The sequence below is a fragment of the Perognathus longimembris genome, chromosome 7 (assembly GCF_023159225.1).
Source record: "Perognathus longimembris pacificus isolate PPM17 chromosome 7, ASM2315922v1, whole genome shotgun sequence".
Classification (NCBI taxonomy): domain Eukaryota; kingdom Metazoa; phylum Chordata; class Mammalia; order Rodentia; family Heteromyidae; genus Perognathus; species Perognathus longimembris.
In genome coordinates, this window is record NC_063167.1 from 8225352 (window position 1) to 8245587 (window position 20236).

General features: G+C 50.9%; 1 protein-coding gene across 1 annotated transcript; it reads right to left on the reverse strand.

The window, feature by feature from the left end:
• Nucleotides 1-12757: 12757 nt before the first annotated feature.
• On the reverse strand, nt 12758-19828 carry LOC125355634 (PRAME family member 8-like). The gene is made up of 6 exons (XM_048352088.1): nt 19822-19828; nt 19248-19434; nt 18122-18418; nt 16931-17509; nt 15162-15763; nt 12758-12825 (listed from the first exon to the last, which is right to left on the reverse strand). Exons 1-6 carry the CDS (start codon nt 19826-19828, stop codon nt 12758-12760), a joined length of 1740 nt encoding a protein of 579 aa, XP_048208045.1.
• Between the last annotated feature and the right edge of the window lie 408 nt (nt 19829-20236).

A 20236-nucleotide genomic window follows, 5' to 3' on the forward strand; every position in this document is an offset into this window, starting at 1 on the left:
AGGTCATTAGTTCAAACCCCAAGACCAAAAAAAAAAAAAAAATTGCTAATGAATTCAGGCACCAGTGGCTCAACATCTGTAATTCCAGCTACCCAGGAACTGAGTTCTGAGGCTAGCATTTCCAAGCCAGCCAAGGCAAGAAAATCCTTGAGACTCCTCTCATCTCCATTAGCCTTTTGTTAAGACAGAAAAGCCCCTGATTAGAACTGTGTCAAGTGGCAGAGTGACAGCCAAGAGCGGAAAAAGCTAAGGCTCTGAGTTCAAGTTTCAGTACCTCCCAGAGAGGGAGAGAGAGTGTGCAGGGGCTGTCTTGGATTTCTGGGGTGCACAGAGAGGGAAAAGGGGGAAGGGCTGTTTCTCTTGGGCAGACTTAACCCTCATGAGTCTTTCTTAGAAACCTAGTCCGGTACAAATACAGGGGCAAGGAGGACCCGGGCTGTCTTCCTGCTGAGACACGACTACAGGAAGCCCCCCCCCCCCCCGCACTTGGGGACCGAGGGGCAGTACAGGCACCGACGATGGAGCCCACTGACTCCCTTGGGGCCAGGCCGCTTCACCATAGCGTCTGTGTGGCCTTACACACCTTGCTGGAGCCGCGTGTGCCCGCTCACCTTGAGGCTGACATCCACCTCAGAACCACTGGAGGCATTCCGTAACCTACCCAGACATCGTATCTTCCTTTTCCACAACTGGCTGAATCCAAGAGGGGCTTGGAAGCCACCAGAATGGCAGGCAGGCAGCTTGGGGAGCTGGGGCAGAGCTGTGGTGGATGCCATGCACAGCCCATCCAGCAGGGGGCAGGAGAGGCCGGCCTCGTGCCCACCTGTAGGTGCTGAGGAGTCGAACCCAGGGCTTCATGTACAGGAGGCGAGCACTTTACCACTAGGCTATATTCCCAGCTCTGTTTGTTGATTTCTTTAATCAAAAGAAGTTGTCACAATGTAATACTGTAGAATCCAGTCTTCAGGTTATTTTCCCTTCAGCCTTCCTATGTCAGTAGGAGTAAACTGCCACACCTAGTTCCAATGTGTTTAACACACAAAAGCAAAAATAAAAAATAAAAAACAACAGATAAACAAGAGGGCTTTTATCTACCTTAGACAAACAAAAAAGCTGTCAGCTGAGTGTCCATGGCTCAGCCTTTAATCCTGGCTGCTCTATGGGTTGAGATCTGATTATCCAGGTGGGAAGCTAGCCCAATGCCGGAAGGACTTATCTCCAATTTTAAACCACCAAAAATCCTGAAGTGGAGGTGTGGCCCAAGTGGTAGAGCAGAGTGCTAGCCTCCATCTGAGAAACTGAAGAGAGAGGGGGTGGATACTGAGATCAAGCCCCAGTACTGGCACTCACATGTGCCCCCCCCCCATTGTCTTTGTCAGTGACTATGGGCCTTCGACCCAGGAGGCAGAACATCTACCACACACAGCCCAGGGAAGAGCAAGCCTTTCTAGAGTCTCTCACACTTGGAACTGGAAGGTCACACAGGAGTGAGAGAAGCACGAGCACCAGAGTGCATAGAAGCCAGGACTGGGTGTTAAGACATTCAGTCTTGGGCTGCGAAGGTGCCTTAGTGGTAGAGTGCTTACCTAGCACACATGAAGCAATGGGTTCCATCCCTTAGTACCACATATACAGAAAAAGACAGAAGTGGCGCTGTGGCTCAAGTGGTCGAGCACTAGCCTTGAGCAAAAGAAGCTCAGGGACAGTGCCCAGGCCCTGAGTTCAAGCTCCATGACTGGCAAAAAAGAAAAAAAAGAAAGAAAACATTCAGCCTCCTCCCTAGCCCTCCCCTTTCCTCAAGGACCCCCTGGAGAAAGCAGGAAAACCCATCAGGATGCAGGGGGTGGAGCCTCGGAGCTCTGAGCAGATGCTGCTTTCTGATTGGACACTAGGAGTTGGACCAGGAAGGGCTGAGACAGGGGAATAAAGCTTCAGAGGAGCCAGGGGGAGGAGAACCCAGGTGAGTGGAGTCCCTGCCTGTGCCTGCTGCCTTCAGAGAGCCCCGCGGACCTGGTCCACGTCTGGTAAGTCCCTCGCCTACCTGAGGACGCGCCAAGGGTCCCCTGAGCCAGTCCCGGGGTGACCGTGGGTCCAGGATGCCACAGACAGTCATGTGATTTGGGCCTCTTTGTGCCCCTGCTGGGGCTTGAACTCAGGTCCTGTGTGCTGCCCTTGAGCTTCTTTGCCTCAAGGATAGGGCTCTACCTCTGCAGCCACAGCAACATTTCTGCCTTTTTCTGAGTACTTTCTTGGAGATAAGAATCTCACACTTTTTCCAACAGGACTGGCATTGAACCATGATCCTCAGATTTCAGCCTTCTCAGCAGCTAAGATTACAAGCTTGAGCCTGGGTGCCCAGCTTTAAATTTTTTTTCCTAGCACTATATTTTCCTAGCACTTGAGCTATACAGCACCACTTCCAACTTTTTCTTTATTTGTTTTGTTTTTTTGTTGTCAGTCCTGGGGCTTGAACTCAGGGCCTGAGCACTGTCCCTGGCTTTTTGCTCAAGGCTAGCACTCTACCATGAGCCACAGCGCCACTTCTGGCCGTTTTCTACATATGTGGTGCTGGGGAATCGAACCCAGGGCTTCATGACTACGAGTCAAGCCCTCTTGCCACTAGGCCACATCCCCAGCCCCACTTCCAACTTTTTCTGTGTATGTGGTGCTGAGGAATGAACCCAGGGTTTCATGCATGCAAGGCAAGCACTCTACCACTAAGCCATATTCCCAGCAAAAATAAAAATAAAAATTTTAATGCATCAATAAAACTAGCTAGATACCTACCGGTGGCTTATACCAGCTGCCCTGAAATCCTTATCTTCAGTTAACCAGCAAAATTTCAAAATTGGATATATGGCTCAAATGGTAGACTGCCAGCTTTGAGTAGAAAAGCTAAGGGTAAACGGGGCATTGAGATCAAGGCCCAAACTCAAGTACCTGCTCTCTCCCCTGTATGGTATTTCCTTTCAGAGGTTGCTGGGGAGGAGCGGGTATAGGAGGAGTCTTGGTGTTTGGAAGACAATCTTTCTTTGTGTTGTCCCTGAGATCTACCCCAGGTCCTCTGGGGTGCTGGGCACCCCTCCACCACAGAGCTCCACCGCCAAGCCAGAGCAGCCCCTTAAAGGTGGAGCCTTGTCCTGATCTGTCCCTTGTCCCTGCTTCTCTGGCAGTGGGGAGCATCTCCTGGATGGAGAGCTGCCCTGCGAGCCTCCATCTCAGAGGTGGTGCTGTCCACGGGCCTCACCACACTGAGCTACTGCTCAGTAAAAGCAAGGAAATTGAAAACTCATGGCGCCTATTGCCTGTAGTCTTCATCCATCTGAGCTGGGGTATCTAAGAAGGAAATGAGAGTAGAGAGATTGGGTGGGTGACATTCCTGTGGCTTTGGTTCTGGCATCTTCAAAGATAACCAGACCTTAAGGCAAAAACTTCCGGGTGTGTCAGGTGCCTGGGGCTAACTCTTATTACCCTAGCTACTGGGACTGCTGAGATCTAGGGGTCAGTGCTTAAAGACTGCTCCACCTAGAGAGTCTGGAATGTAGATCTACAAATAAGCATGAAAAAGACAGGAACGGAGCTGTGGCTCCTGTGGTGGAGGGCTAGGTCACCTTAAGCATTAAAGCTCAAGGGCAGTGCCCAGGCCATGAATTCAAGGCCCAGCTTGCACACACACACACACACACACACACACACACACGCGCGCGCGCACACGTGCACACACGGACACATGTACAGGCTCCTCCTCATCCCTGACCAGGGGGCCCTGAGCTCAGAGTAGTGGCTGCAACTGGCTGGGACTGTGAGGAGCTTGGGTGTGTCTACTCTGGGGAGCATCCTGCTGCCCTGCCCCCCACAGCTGTGCCTCTGTGGGCACCGGGCTAAGTGGAAAGGCATGAACTGAAATCTCTCCCCATGATGGAGCACTGACACTGACTTTGAGCTGAGTTCTCTCTGAGAAGGTTCCTTCACTGCTTGGGCTGGAACACATGGCTCGTGCTGGCTGCTACCCCAGGATCTCTCCCCTGCAGGCCCCCCACACTGAGCACCATGCCGCCGCCCACACTGCAGCAGCTGGCGATGCAGAGCCTGCTGGAGGACGAGGCCTTGGCCGTCTCTGCTCTGGAGGATCTTCCTGAGGATCTCTTCCCTACACTGTTCAGAGAGGCCTTTCTCCAGAGACGCATGGAGGTGCTGAAGGCCATGGTGCAGGCCTGGCCCTTTCCCCGCCTCCCCCTGGGGGCCCTGCTGGGCAGAGAAGACCTGGAGATGTTAGAAGTCATCCTGGAGGGGCTTGAGATGCTGCTGAAGCAGAAAGTGCGGCCCAGGTAAGGGGGACCCGGGTTGCTGGCAAGGGAGGACCCCGGAGCCCAGGGATGAGACATCGAAGTCAAAATGCTCCCGGGAACCAATGGCTCACTCCTTTTATCCTAAACTAATTAGAGGGCTGAGATGTTGAGGATGTCTGTTCAAAGCCAGCCTCTGCAGGAAAGTGCTTGAGGAACTTATCTCCAAATGACTAAAAAGGAAAGCCAGAGTAGAAGTGTGATTCCAGTGGTAGAGCAAGGAAGTCCTTCCTGGAATAACGAGACAGTGTGGAGGCTCTGCTTTCATGTTCATGCCCCTTTCCTAGTGCACCCCCTCAAAAAAAAACAAAAAACCTGGAAAGAGCAAGAGGAAATGTGGCAGGCTAGCTCTGCTAGACCAAATAGAAGCAGAGAGCCCGTTCTGAGGCTGCCCTGTGTCTCCTCCAGGGGATGCAAACTGCAGGTGATAGATGTGAGGAGTCTGTGCCGGAAAGTCTGGACCTTGGGGTTCATAGCGAAGTCTCGAGCCTCCTCAGCAGAGAATCAAAGTCCAGAGACGACGAAGGAGCCGCCCTTCAAGATCGTCGTGGATTCCCTCCTCAGGGATCGACTCCGGTCCTGTATCGTAGCCCACCTGGACTACTGGGCCCAGACAAGGAGAGGCCGGGTTTACCTGTGCCCTAAGGATCTGTCACGCCACAGCCCTAGAATACAGAGCATTCTGCACGTGCTTCATCTGGAAAACGCAGACAATTTGTGGATGATCAGCTGGTAGTGACAGAAGGACGAGCGTCCCGCGTCCGAGGCCTGAGGTCCTGAGCCAACACCAAAAACCAAGATGGAAACGTTGAAAACCCCCAACCTACTGCCTGCTACACAAAGGCTGTATTCTGTTTTCCTTTAGAAATGGCATCTGTGGTCTTCATTAAACTATTTCAAAACTAGAGCAGCACACTGGTGGCTAGCTCATTTTTAACGCTTTCTTTTTCCTTACAGGGGCTTGAACTAAAGGTGTTGCACCGTGCCTGGCTTTTCACTCAAGGCTGGTACTCTACTAATTGTGCCACACCTCCACTTCCAAGTTTGCTGGTGAATTGGACATACAGATCTATCAGGCTGGGCACTGGTAGCTGCTGCTTAGAATCCTAACTACTCGGGGGGCTGAGATCTGAGGATCCTGGCGTGAAACCAGCCACGGCAGCAAAGTCCGTGAGACTCTTAATCTCCAATAGCTTTCAAAAACTGCCAGAAGAAGAGCTGTGGCTCAAGTGGTAGAGGGCTAGCCGTGAGCACGAAACCTCAGGAACAGTGTCCACACCCTGAGTTCAAGCTTCAGAACTAGCAACAACAACAACAAAACAAAAGAATCTTTTGGATGTATCTGCACAGCCTGGTTTCAAACTATGACCCTGCAGATCTCAGCCTCTTGAGTAGCCAGGGAAACAAGCCTGAGTCACTGCTACCTGGCGAACTGTCAAATCTTGAATCACATTCCTGATGGATTGAGACCATGAGGCCAGCCTTGTTTCCTCTTGGATTTGCAGTGCTCTTGTCAGGAAAGAAGTAAGGCTGACCTTAGCAGGGTCCCGATTCTCAAGGTAGTGTGTAAAGCAAATCAGGGGGACTGAGTGAGACAGCGCGCACAGCTCTAGGCTTGCATAGCATGAAGAAGGTCTTGGGTTCAATGCCCAGCGTCGCCAACATCTAGAACAGAGTTGCGGTGCAGCGCCAGTGGCTCATTCCTGCAATTCAAGCAACTCGAGGCTGAGATCTCATGACTGAAGGTTTAAAGACATCCAGGTAGAGGGAAAAAAAATCTTCCATATTTTTTCTTTGATCATGTGGCTTGAATTCAGGTCCTGGGCATTGTCCCTAAGCTCTTTCACTCAAGGCTAGCCCTCTACCACTAGAGCCACAGCACCACTTCCAGCTTTCTGGTGGTTAATTGGAGATAAAAGTCTCACAGACTTTCCAGCCTCCTGAGTAGCTAGTATGACAGGCATGCAGCACAGGCAACAGCTTTAGAGATGTAATTTAAAGTGGTAATGTGCTAGTTATGACAAAAGAAAAGCCAAGAGGCCCTATTATAATCCCTGGTTTGTGCGCATGGGGACACACACACCAGATAAGGGAAAAAAAAGTTGTGCACAATACCATTGGTTTAGTGAGATTTTCCTAATTCATCTTAACTATGAATGAGCAAAGAAGGGTAAAAAGGGGAGAGGAGAAGGAAAGAGAAGAGGCAACAAAGGAGACAGGAACAAGGAAAGAGGGGAAGAAGTAGCTGCAGTGATGGGGCTAGAGGCTAGAGCAGGAGGGTCCTTTGAGCCCAGGGGTTCTAGGCCAGCCAAGGCATCCTGCTCTCCGGAAACAAAGCCCAAGAAGCAGAAACAACATAAAGCAGATAGAGGCGCTGGGAACATGGCCTAGTGGCAAGAATCCTTGCCTCATATACATGAAGCCCTGGGTTCGATTCCTCAGCACCACATATATAGGAAAGTGCCAAAAGTGGCGCTGTGGCTCAAGTGGCTGAGTGCTAGCCTTGAGCAAAAAGAAACCAGGGACAGAGCTCAGGCCCTGAGTTCAAGCCCCAGGACTGGCAAAAAAAAAAAAAAAAGAAAAAAAGCAGAGTATTTCAAACTGATGTTCAAAGATGGGGCCAGGGAAGTTGAGGAACTGAATGAAGTGCGTGCCTGGGTTATTTCAGGCTGAGAACTGTAGATCCTAGTGTACAAGCTCCAAGACTGAAAAAAAGAAAAGTGGATGCAGTCGTCTTCCTTTCCCACAACTGGCTGAATCCAAGAGGGGCTGGAAGCCACCGGAATGGCAGGTGGGCAGCGTGGGGAGCTGGGGCAGAGCTGTGGTGGATGCCATGCACAGCCCGTCCAGCAGGGGGCAGGAGAGGCCGGCCTGGTGCAGAGAAGCCTCTGGTCAGCACACACAAAGCCCCCTCCTGAGGCTTCTGGCCTGCAGGGGTGGGCCCTGGGGAGAAAGGTCTTGCCCCAGGAACTGCCCCTCACTGCCACCTACCATCTTCTAGGCTTCGTGCCCACCTGTAGGGCAAATGGTCCACCCGGGGCCCCTCTAGTCAGAGTGGAGGCACGAAGGCACCATGTAGAGTCTTAGGCCTGTCACCCAGACTCTGGAAAGTTCCTCAGAGCCACGGTGCTGCAGCCAATGCCCAGCACAAGGACACTGACCTAGCATGGGCGGTCTGCACCAATAGGGGACACGCACTCCTGCACGAACCCCTCTGACCTCTGGTCCGCTTCAGTCCAGCTCGTCAGGAGGCTGAGATCTGAGGATCCCAGGTCAAAGCCAGCCTGAGAGTAGTCCCCTCAAGACTCTTGTCTCCATGTTACAAACACCTGAAGAGGAGCTGTGCCTCAAAGTGGTAGAGCGTTATCCTTAAGCAAAAGATGCAGAGACAGCACCCAGACCTCACACTGACAAAAACTAACAAAACAGCAGGGCTGGGAATGTGGCTTAGTGGTAGAGTGCTTGCCTAGCGTGCACGAAGCCCTGGGTTCGATTCCTCAGTGCCACGTACACAGAAAAGGCGGGAAGTGGTGCTGTGGCTCAAGTGGCAGAGTGCTAACCTTGAGCAAAAGAAGCTCAGGGACAGTGCTCAGGCCCTGAGTTCAGTCCCCAGGACTGGAAAAAAAAAAAAGAAAAACTATTGCAAGCATTTCTGTCCGTTTCTCTCGGCCCCTCTCTACTAGTGCTGGGCTTTGTAATCAGGCCCTCACAACTGCAGACCACCCTCAGTTTGGTTTGGAGGTAGGGTGTAGCGCTTTCAGCCATGATGATTCCAACCAGGATCCTCCAAATCTATTCCTCCTCATTAGTTGGGATTCTAGGCGTGTCACTAAGCCCAGTCTAACCTCCCGTTCTATTAGAAAACGGATTGGACAACAGATAAGCACACCTTCGTGTTCTACTGGAAAGAAGTGCAGAGTTTTTTCTAGCAGCCCTGGGGTGGAGCTCTGGGCCCAAGGGGGCTGGCATGCCAAGCCCGGCAGCAGTGACATTTACATACTGGAGAAAACCTTTATTTGAGCAACAACAAAACTAAAACAAAAAGAGAATTCCAGTGCTTTATCTAGATGTGAAGGGGTGGAGAATAAGAACCTTGAGACCTTTTGATTTCTGCTGAGTTGAAACCACCCATCCCTTTATGTTCCCTGTTTCTATCCTTAAAAAGGGCAGAGAGAGAGAGGGAGAGAGAGAGAGAGAGAGAGAGAGAGAGAGAGAGAGAGTGTGTGTGTGTGTGTGTGTGTGTGTGTGTACTGGGACTTGAATTCAGGGCCTAAGCACTGTCCCTGGCTTCCTTTTTGCTCAAGGCTAGCACTCTGCCACTTGAGCCACAGCGCCACTTCTGGCCGTTTTCTGTATATGTGGTGCTGGGGAATCGAACCCAGGGCCTCATGTATACGAGGCAAGCTCTCTCGCCACTAGGCCATATCCCCAGCCCCCCTTAGCTTTTTTTTTTTTTTTTTTTTTTAAAGTTGTCAGTTGTAGAACTTGAACTCTGGGGCCTGGGTGGTGACGCTTCTAATGGGCTCCTCCCCCCCAAGGGAGGGGACCACAATGTAATGGGGTCTGAGGGTGGGGGTATCCCCCATCCCTCCAAGAGACCACCACTCAGAGACAGTCTCAAGTAAAAAGATGGATTTATTGGGGAAGCAAAAAGTATACCGACCGGCCAGGGCCATGGCCCAGACTGGGGAGGTGGGACCACGTGCCCCGGGCCAAGCTCGGGGTCGGGTTCTAAAGGCAAACACCTCATGGTCAAGCCTGCCACACACAGGTGGCCAATGAGGTTACAACACTTACAGAGCATGCCAGGTCACACGCAGGTGGCCAATGGAGTTAAAGTCTACCTCATAGCAACTGTTTGAACCAGCCTATCATTTTTTTTTTGGCCAGTCCTGGGCCTTGGACTCAGGGCCCAAGCACCGTCCCTGGCTTCTTCCCGCTCAAGGCTAGCACTCTGCCACTTGAGCCACAGCGCCACTTCTGTCCGTTTTCTGTATATGTGGTGCTGGGGAATCGAACCTAGGGCCTCGTGTATCCGAGGCAGGCACTCTTGCCACTAGGCTATATCCCCAGCCCCAGCCTATCATTTTTGTTAGACTTGGTGCATGGATTTGGCGGGGCTCACTTGACGCAGGCGGATAGGCCTACTCATTGGAGGGCACAGGTTGAACCTTGAACCTTCCACTACTCAGGTGGTCAAGCAGTTTACACAATCTTATCATAAGGAAGGGGAACTTCCCTGGATAGGGCGGGGGAGATCTTAGTGAAGATGGAGTTGGCTTCTGCTCTCTTTAACTAGTCTGAGATGGAGTCAATCTGACACCCCTCAACAGCCAGTGATGGTGCTGGCCAGATCTGACCTCCATATTACAACACTGAGCTTCTTTGTGCCAAAGCTAGTGCTCTACCCCCTGGGCACAGGGCCACTTCCACTTCTGAGTGGTTAATTGGAGATAAGAATCTAGTGCTGGCTGGGCATATGGCCTAGTGGCAAGAGTGCTCGCCTCGTATACATGAAGCCCTGGGTTCAATTCCCCAGCACCACATATATAGAAAATGGCCAGAAGTGGTGCTGTGGGTCAAATGGCAAAGTGCTAGCCTTGAGCAAAAAAAGAAGCCAGGGACAGTGCTCAGGCCCTGAGTCCAAGGCCCAGGACTGGACAAAAAAAAGTCAGGTGCTGACTTTTCTACCACCATCCTCAGATCTCACCTGTTGTAGGGTGCAGAGCTGACTCCATCGTGGTTAGGGAAACATGGTAGGAAATGTCGGGGGGAGTAGAGTTGACTCCATCTTATTAGGTCAACCTTACCCCAAAGTTCTGCTTCTGTAAATAGCTTGCTTAACTTGTTTGTTGCTTGCTCTACCCCCTGCGTCAAGCCCCTACATCTGTGCTACACTTTTACCTTTATAAGCCCCAATTTGAGGACTGCTGGGGGCACGATGGCAGCTCCCAGGTCTGCACTGTGTCCCTGGCCGGTCAGCCTACTTTTCATGGTCGAAGTTTAGCTCCCGAGTCTGTGCTGCGTCCCTGGCCGGTCAGTTCACTTTATGCTTCCCCAATAAATCCATCTTTTTGCTTGAGACTGTCTCTGAATGGTGGACTCTTGGAGGGACAGGAACCCCCTCCCTCGAACCCTGTAACATCAGCCTCCTGAGTAGCTAGGATTCTAGGTGTGAGCCACCAGTGTCTGCCTCCCTTTGCTTTCTTGTTCAAGGCTCATACCCTGCCATTTGAGCTACAGCTCCATATCCAGCATCTGAGGAGTTGATTGAAAATAAGGGTCTCATGGACGTCCATGCTCAGCTGTCTTTGAACATTTATTCTCTAATCTCAGCCTCATAAGTAGCTAGGATTATAGGGTTACATGCATGAACCACAGATGACTCCTTTTTTCTCTGTTTTTGTCAGATTTAGGGCTTGAACTCGGGGCCTAGACACTGTCCCTGGCTTCCTTTTGCTCAAGGCTAGTAGCACTCTACCACTTGAGCCACAGCACCACTTCTGGCCTTTTCTATTTATGTGGTAGTAAGGAATCAAACCCAGGGCTTCATGCATGCGAGGCAAGGACTCTACGGCTAAGCCATATCTCCATCCCCTCTACAGGTTTTTGAATAGTTACTTGGAGATAAGAGTCTCACCATGACTCTTCTGCCCAAGCTGGCTTTGAACTGGGATCCTCATAGCTCAGCCTCCTGAGTGGCTAAGATCACAGGGATGAGCCACCTGTGACTGAGTGTTGTTTTGTTCCTTGAGATGTGGGCCTGGATTCCTGGACTCCAATGAACCTCCTGTCCCAAACTCCAAATGTCTGGGACTAAGCTATTGTGCCTAAGGTCTCAGAGTCAGCTTGCCAGTTAAGTCCCCACCCTGTGTCCCAACTGTAATGCCCAGATTTCAAGGCCCCCAAAGACAACCATCAGTGTCCAGAGTCAAAGCCAAACCGCAAGGGTCGTTTATTACGAGTTCGAACCCGGTCCCGTTTCCCCCCCCCCCCCCCCCCCCCCCCCCCCCGCCGCACTCATTGTCAGTGACGCTGAGAGGCCCCGAGCACAATTCCAGCACAGCTTTTATAGACAAGTACAGGGAAGATGAGGAAGACCCCTGGTTACAAGTACATGATTGTCTGACATTTGCCCTAGTTTACTGGTCGCCTCAGGATTGGCCTGGGTTTTCCCGCCGAACGTATGGGCCAGACGGCCTTAACCTTGGGGTACAGATTCAGGTGGGCCTCCAGGAGTGGTCACGTAGCCACATTCCTGGAGCCAGATGGTTCTCATCTCTTGTGCCCAGATCCATCCCCCTATAGAGGTTGATTGGCCCCTGGCCCTCCTCCTGAACCTTCTCGGAGCAGGCGCCCTATACTCTCCTCTGCCCGTCATTTCAGACCTCTGCACATCTCATCATTGGATCTGCAAGGGTGAGCACTGACCTGTCTCTATGAGCTTCCCCCCTCCCCCCCCCCCCCCCCCCCGCTTTCCTTTTGTTCTGGAAAGACCAGATACCTGGCAGGGGAATGCTCCCATTGACTGGTCTCAGGGGGTGACAACCCCTTGAGGCATTTCCTACTAGAAATTCTTCTGTGCTCCCCAAGAATGCCCAGAGCAACAGAAAATTCCTCTACCAGAATCTCAACTGCCACCCTCTGCCTAGAATGGGTCCCTCTCATACGAAACCTCCTCAAAACACCATTTGGGGCTCTTAATCGCCATGAAACCCGAGTCTATTTTCTAATATGACATGGCCTCAATACCAGTTGGACCATGGGTCTCAATGGCCTCAGAATGATACCTTCAACTTTAGTTTGACTTTTTTTTTTTTTTTGGCCAGTCGTGGGCCTTGGACTCAGGGCCTGAACACTGTCCCTGGCTTCTTTCTGCCCAGGGATAGCACTTGAGCCACAGCACCACTTCTGGCCATTTTCTATATATGTGGTGCTGAGGAATCGAACCCAGGGCTTCATGTATACGAGCCTCTAGCTTCGACTTTAGTATCCTCAGAGACCTGGATAATTCCTGTCACTGAAGTGGCAAAGCTGGAGAAATTCCTGATGCTCAGGCTTTTTCCTGCTCCTCTCCCTGACCCGACCCTGCCATTCTACCCCGCTGACCGGTCTCCTTCCTCCACATTCCCCACGCAACCCCACATCTCAATCTCCTCCTTCCTCTCCACCACCCTGCCAACCCCTGCCTTCTTCCTCTACTCCCCCCGCCCCTTCACTGCCCCCTCCCTCTACTTCACCCCCACCGCCGCACTGCCCATTAACCATCGGCTGTGGCACCAGCCCACCTCTTTTCCCTTCAAGAGGCGGCTGGCACTGAAGGCGATGTTCACGTTCACATTCCTTTCTCCCTCTGACCTGTCCCAAATGGATGTTTAAACACCTCAATCCAAAACGTGTTGGTCAGGAAGCTATGCTTTGCTTTCCCCGATGACATGGTCTTCTACCCCCTCCATAGCCTTGACCAGACTGCACACGTCTGGCAAGTATGACAAGTTGAGGGAGGTAATTCAGTGTACCAGTGAGGCTCCCAGTCAATTTTTGAGCTATTTGGCAAACACCTCCCACCGCTTCACCCACACTGACCCATCCACTCCTGTGGGCATGGCTCTCCTCCATTCCCATTTTATTTCTCAGTCCTCCTTGATTTAAAAAAAAAAAAAAAAAACTAAAAAAGCTGTGGATGGCCCCAACACTTCCCCCCACCCAAGAGGGACACCTCCCCCTCCATATCCTCACCAGACTCCCTTTCCATACCAAAAACCAAAATGACTCTTTAAAAAAAATTGCAATCAAGTCTAGCCACATTACAATACTCTAAGAGAACTGAACATTTCTGGCAATGTAGTGGTAAATGGTCAGAGGTGCCATACATTCAGGTTCTCTTTCCTCTACTTGCTCATCCTTCTGTCTCTCAAGTAAACTCTCTGTTGACCTTCACCCTACTGCCTGCCAGGCCTGCATGTGGCTGACCCAGTGGGCATCAGCCTTCCCACCCATCTCCTCTGGAAAATTAACTTTGTCTTGTATATGTAGTAGGAGCAGATCGGGTTCTTGGGTGCTCTCTCACACTTGAATGGCCTGGTCTTCTTTGTGCTTTGCAGGAATTTAGGAGAAGTGCTGCCTCCTCTCCTTAAAAATCTGGTTTGGGTACCTTTCCAAGTTCTCTTTACAGGCCCTGGAGATCAATACCTAGGATAGTGGGTTTTCATGTGACCACTCTTCCACCTAGCTAATTCCTCCACCCATGAATATTCAAAGGTCAATTTGTATGCTAATGTGTCCTTTTTACCAATGTTGTTTTAAACATTTTTTTGTTGTTATAGTTGTTGTTCTGGTTAATCTATATTTAAGTGTGGAGATTCTTTTAAATTTTGTTCATTGTTGGCAAAAGTTTTGCATCTTGAGTTTTGTCTTGTATTTGGTTTGGTGTTGCCTATTTTTCTAGCATTGACCATGTGGCTCTATCATGCAATGGGCAAAATGTCTTTTGCCACTGGAATTCCAGAAAACTTATGGCCATCTTTCATTTTTAAAACATAAGTGTGGGCTGGGGATGTGGCTTGGTGGTAGAGTGCTTGCCTAGCATGCATGACGCCCTGGGTTCGATTCCTTAGTACCACATAAATAGAAAAGGCCAAAAGTGGTGCTGTGGCTCAAGTAGTAGAGTGCTAACCTTGGCCTAAAAATCTCAGAGAGTAGCCAGACCCTGAGTTCAAGCCCTAAGACTGGCCAATAAAAAAACCCAAAACAAAACAAAACAAAAAATCAAAAAAAAACCCACCAGAGTGCCTTAAAACCTTTGTGCACAAGTGTGTGTGAACATGTTCAAGTTCAAAATAACCTCATTTCAATACATAAAAACTGTCGCAGGAAGGCCCCCCCATAGGGCATCAATCACATCTAGGTATTTGCTGGACTAGTTTTCTAAGGATTTGTGAGCATTTTCTATTTTTAATGCAGGTACTGAGGCTTTAACTTAGGGCCTTGGCTCTGTCCCTTAGCCTTTTCCTTTCTCAGCTGTCACTCTACCACTTGACACAGCTCCGTGTCTGAAGCTCTGTCTGTCTGAATGAAAGGCTAATGGGAGATAAGTGACTCAAGGATTTTCTTGCTGTTTCTGCCTTGAAACTGCTATCCTTAGAGCATTACAGATGTTTAGCCACTAGTGCCTAGCTTCATTAGTATTTTTCCCCCTTTTTTTAAGGAATAGGGCATGAATGCAGGGTTTGGGCACTATCCCTGAGCATTTTTGCTCAAGTCTAGCACACTACCAATTTAAACTACTGGTTCACTTCAGGTTTGGGGAAAGAAATTCAGATCATTGTAGATAAAGTCTCACAGACTTTCCCACCATGGCAGGCTTTGAATTGGGATCCTCAAAGCTTAACCTTCTGAGTAGCTAGGATTACAAACACGAGCCAGACTGGCACCCTGCTAGCAATAACTTATTTATTGTCATAAAGTAAAATGAACATAGTAAGTGACTTCATCAGGATGAGGCCATTTCCATAGAACCTTTCAGGAAAACCAGAATTTCTTGTTGTTCCTGCCAGATTGAACCCACTCCATTCAGATTCCTTTGATGAGACCACAGGACCAAGGAGATTAGGGTGTCCAGAACTCCCCACATCACGTTCCTGGCGTTTAAACTAGAAAGCAGAGAGACTTGTCCTCTCCTTTCTTTATCTCTGGAAAATGGCATGGGGTTTGTGTCCTCTCTAGAAGGTAACAGTGTCCTAAAGGAGACACTCCAGTTCATTTCTAAGGGACCATAAGGAAACAGCATAAACTAATGATGTACACAAAACTCACAGTGTATCCCTGGAGCGGGATATTCCTCTGTGAATACCCAGTTGCCACTGGGGACCAGGCTATAGAATTGGCACTTTTTACAGCCCATACAGGAGTGGGTACAGATCTGGACATTGTGGGCTGGCTGTATGTCCCTCAGGATCTGCTGCAAGCCCACGCAGACCTGGGCAAATCTCTCCTTGTTCACTTCACACCAGTACAGACATTGGTGGTGATAGCTCTCCATCGGGGCCGGATACAGCCCTCCGCTTAACTTGCTCAGCCTGGCTGTGTGGCTCAGCAGGTTCTGCAGGGCCACCATGGAGATGGGGTTCCCATAGAAACTGAACAAGCTGAGCCGGGAGCACTGGCTCAGGGTGGGCAGGAGGGCAGAGAGCTGGGCATCAGTGATCCCACAGTGCTCTAAGGCCAGGGCCTCTAGGGTGCCAGCCACTCTCCCCAGCAGAGCTCGGAGGAGCCCAGGTCTGTAGTCACCCAAATACACACTCCTGAGACGCAGGTGCTTGAGCTGACTGGTGGAGGGACACAGGGACAGACACCTCAAGTCTGATTCTTTCAGAGGACACGAACTCAAAGACAGAGTCGTCAAGGGCTTCAGGTTCCTGAAGAGAGAACAGAATGACTGGGGTAAATGGTGATGGTAAGAACAGACTCGGGTAGGCGATGGTCATCAGAGCTGTCCTGGTGCACTGATGGAGACCAAGCACAGAATGCTGCTGGCTGAGACCCCTGTCACTCCACCGCCCCCAGGCTGATGCCGGTCAGAGCCCCCGGAGCCGGGCTCAGGCCTCCTCTCCAGCCTCCTCCCCCCACTGTCTGGCCCCACAACTGGGCTTCCTGCCCACAGGGCCCACTCACCCCTGCAGCTCAGCAAAGCCTCCTTTGCTGTTCCCTTGCTTCAGGATCCTCATACCCTCCCAGTGTGGATCCTGTGAGCTCAGATTGGCTTTCTACGGAGGAACTGACACCCTACATAGATCCCCACAATGGGCTTCCTCCCCTGCGCATGCTCTCAGAACGCACCCTGCTTTCTGATGTCATTGAGAAAGCAGGTGAGAAATGAACAGCATGCTCAGGAGGATATGCCTCTTCCTGTCCCCCCCCCCCCACAGGTGAGGCCTGTTCATATCTATCCAACCCAAGGCTGGCTCTGGCCCATGTGCTCACTGAGCTATTTTGCTCAAGTCTAGCATTCTACCACTTTGAACTACTGCTTCACTTCAGGTTTGGGGGGAAGGAATGCAGATAATTGTAGATAAAAGTCTCACAGGGGCTGGGAACTTGGCTTAGCGGTAGAGTGCTTGCCTAGCATGCATGAAGCCCTGGGTTCAATTCCCCAGCACCACATAAGCAGAAAAAGCCAGAAGTGGTGCTGTGGCTCAAGTGGCAGAGTGCTAGCCTTGAGCAAAAAGAAGCCAGGGACAGTGCTCAGGCCCTGAGTCCAAGCCCCAGGACTGGCAAAAAAAAAAAGAAAAAAAAAGTCTCACAGGCCAGGCTCTGGTGGCTCATGCCTGTAATCCTAGCTACTCAGGAGGCTGAGATCTGAGGATCACAGTTCAAAGCCAGCATGGGATGGAAAGTTTGTGAGACTTATTTCCAGTTGACTACCAGAAAACAGGAAGTTCACTGTGGCTCAAGTGGAAGAGTGGTAGCCTTGAGCTGAAGAGCTCAGGGACCGTGCCAAGGTCCAGAGTTCAAGACCCAGGACCAAAGAAAACAAAGTCTTACAGACTTTGCTATGCTAGTTGGCTTTGAATTGGAATCCTCACCTGAAGACCTTGGCCAGCTTTTCATAATGGAATAATAAGGCTTCCTTCATATAAAATTGGGGATAGTCATGATGCACCAGTTGGAGAAAATGTTTGTATAAATTAAAGCCAGAAGTACAATGTTCCATGTTCATCTTTGAGAGAGAAAGGATGCGAAGGTTCTTCATTCGGATCAGATAAGGAAACATCTTTTCCATTGTCTTAGGATCCCACAAGCCATCCATCAGCAGCTCCTGGATGGATTCCAGATGAAGCACAGGCAGAATGCTTTTTATCTGAGAGATGGCGTCGAAGGTGAGGTGAGACAGAATCTGCACCTTCTTAGAACACAGTTGAACGCGGCCTTTTCTTTCCTCTGTCCACCGGACCAAGTGGGCTATGACACAATACTGGGGGTCATCACTGATGACAACATCTATGAAAATCCTGAAGGGCGGCTCCTCTGTCATCTCTGGATGGTGATTGGCTGCTGGCTCTTCAGTCAGGTCCACCACTGAGCAGGCTCGAGACATCGCTATATATCCTGAGGTCCAGATGTTCAGGGATTGATTCCACAGATCTAGCACCTGCAGTTTGCATCTACTGGAGGAGACAAAGGGCAATCTCAGAACAGGCTCTCTGCTTACATTTGATCTAGATAAGATAGCCTGCCATATTTCCTCTTGTTCTTTCCAGGTTTCTTTCTTTCTGTCTTTTTTCTTTTTACTGTGCACTAGGGATGGGGCCTGAAGGCAGGGCCTCAGCACCGTGTCTTCAGTTATTCCAGTCAAGACTTGTGGCTCTACCACTTGCACCACATCTCTGCTCTGGTATTCTTTTGTGGCTAACTAGGGAAGAGAACCTCAGGTACTTTCTTGACCAGGCTGACTTTGAACAGGGATCCTCAACATCTCAGCCTCCCAAGTAGCTAAGATTACAGGAGTGAGCCACTGGTTTCTTCCCCTTTTCCAAACTTATCCACTTCTGCCACTTATGGGATGAGGTAGGTAAGGGATCCTACAGCCATGCCTGCACCCCTCCCCAGCAGCCCCCCCAACACACACACGCCCTCTTCCACGAGGAGCTCAGCACTGAGCCCCGTGATCCCCTGGCCCTTGGGTCTCTCATGGGTCTACCCCACTCTCCCTGACTCCGATGTCTCATCCCTGGGCTCCGGGGTCCTCCCTTGCCAGCAACCCAGGTCCCCCTTACCTGGGCCGCACTTGCTGCTTCAGCAGCATATCAAGCCCCTCCAGGATGACTTTTAACATCTCCAGGTCTTCTCTGCCCAGCAGAGCCCCCAGAGGGAGGCGGGGAAAGGGCCAGGCCTGCACCATGGCCTTCAGCACCGCCATGCGTCTCTTGACAACGACATCTATGAACAGTGTAGGGAAGAGAGCCACGGGAAGATCCTCCAGAGCAGAGACGGCCAAGGCCTCGTCCTCCAGCAGGTTCTGCATCGCCAGCTGCTGCAGTGTGGGCGGCGGCATGGTGCTCAGTGTGGGGGGCCTGCAGGGGAGAGATCCTGGGGTAGCAGCCAGCACGAGCTATGTGTTCCAGCCCAAGCTTCCTCAGAGAGAACTCAGCTCAAAGTCAGTGTCAGTGCTCCATCATGGGGAGAGATTTCAGTTCATGCCTTTCCACTTAGCCCCGATGCCCACACAGGTGCAGCTGTGGGGGGCAGGGCAGCAGGATGCTCCCCAGAGTAGACACACCCAAGCTCCTCATGGTCCCAGCCAGTTGCAGCCACTACCCTGAGTTCAGGGCCCCCTGGTCAGGGATAATGAGGAGCCTGAAAGTCACCCCAAGCTTGTGTATGTGTGTGTGTGTCCTATGCCTTGAACTCAGGTCCTTGGCACTTTCCTTAGGGCTAATGTTAGCTGTCTACCACTTGAGCCATAGCTCCCTTTCAGTCTTTTTCATATTTAATTGGAGATCAACGCATCATAGCCCCTCCTGCCTGGGCTGGCTTGGAATCCCAGTCCTCAGATATCAGCATTCTGAGTACATAGGGTAACAGACGTTAGTCACAGGCACCTGACACAGTCTATCTTGTCTTAAAAGCTGATCGTCAAGCAAAGCCCTACAAGAAGAGCCACAGGGGGCTGGGAATATGGCCTAGTGGCAAGAGTGCTTGCCTCGTATACATGAGGCCCTGGGTTCAATTCTCCTGCACCACATATGTAGAAAATGGCCAGAAGTGGCGCTGTGGCTCAAGTGGCAGAGTGCTAGCCTTGAGCAAAATGAAGTCAGGGACAGTGCTCAGGCCCTGAGTCCAAGCCCCAGGACTGGCAAAAAAAAAAATAAAAATAAATAAAAAGAGCCACAGGAATATTACTTGTCCAATCTCTCTCCTCTCTCTTTCTTCTTAGATACCTTGGCCTGGATGGAGGAAGCCCACAGGCAGTAGGCGCCATGAGTTTTCAGTTTCAGGCTGTTACTGAGCCATGGTAACTCCATGCACAGTGTGGTGAGGCCCGTGGACAGCACCACCTCTGAGATGGGGCCCTCACCCAGGGCCGACTCTGAGAGGGAGGCTCGCAGGGCAGCTCTCCATCCAGGAGATGCTCCCCACTGCCAGAGGAGTGAGGGAAGGGACAGATCAGGACAAGGCTCCACCTTTAAGGGGCTGCTCTGGCTTGGAGGTGGAGCTCTGTGGTGGAGGGGTGCCCAGCACCCCGGAGGACCTGGGGTAGATCTCAGGGCCAACACAAAGAAAGATCATCTCCCAAACACCAAGACTCCTCCCACACCCGCTCCTCCCCCACCCACCTCTGAAAAGAAATACTAATACTACTGTACCCAGCAGTGAGGGAGGGACCCGCCCACACAGGTCCACACACATGGGCCATGAACTCCATGCCTCCTCTTGAGTTAGCTTTTCTGCTGGAGGCTGGCCATCTACCACTTACGCCACATGTCTAGCTCTGAAATACTGATGGGTAACTGAAGACAAGAATCTTGAGGATTTCTCTGCCTGGGTTAGCTTTGCACCAGAATCCCCAGATCTCAGCCTCCTCACTTGCTAGGATTATAGGTATAAGCCACTGGTATCTAGCTAGTTTTATTTGTTTATTAGCATCTTTTTTTTTTTTCTTTTTGTGATTATATTGGGGATTGACCTTCAGCCTTGGGTACTGTTTTTATGTTCAAGGCTAGTGCTCTATCACTTAAGGTTTATTTATCTATTTTTGCCAGGCCTGGCACTTGGACTCAGGGCCTGAGCACTGTCCCTGGCTTCTTTTTGCTCAAGACTAGCACTTTTCCACTTGAGCCACAGCGCTACTTCTGGCTTTTTTTGTATATGTGGTGCTGAGGAATTGAACC

Bases quoted from the DNA above. Each gene is read 5' to 3' on its own strand.
- LOC125355634 (XM_048352088.1), bottom strand. The intron at 17,510-18,121 runs GTAAGGGGGACC...CTCCTCCAGTAG, and splicing joins AAGCAGCAAGTGCGGCCCAG to ATGCAAACTGCAGGTGCTAG. The intron at 15,764-16,930 runs GTGAGGATTCCA...TTCTCTCTTCAG, and splicing joins AAGCTGGCCAAGGTCTTCAG to GAACCTGAAGCCCTTGACGA.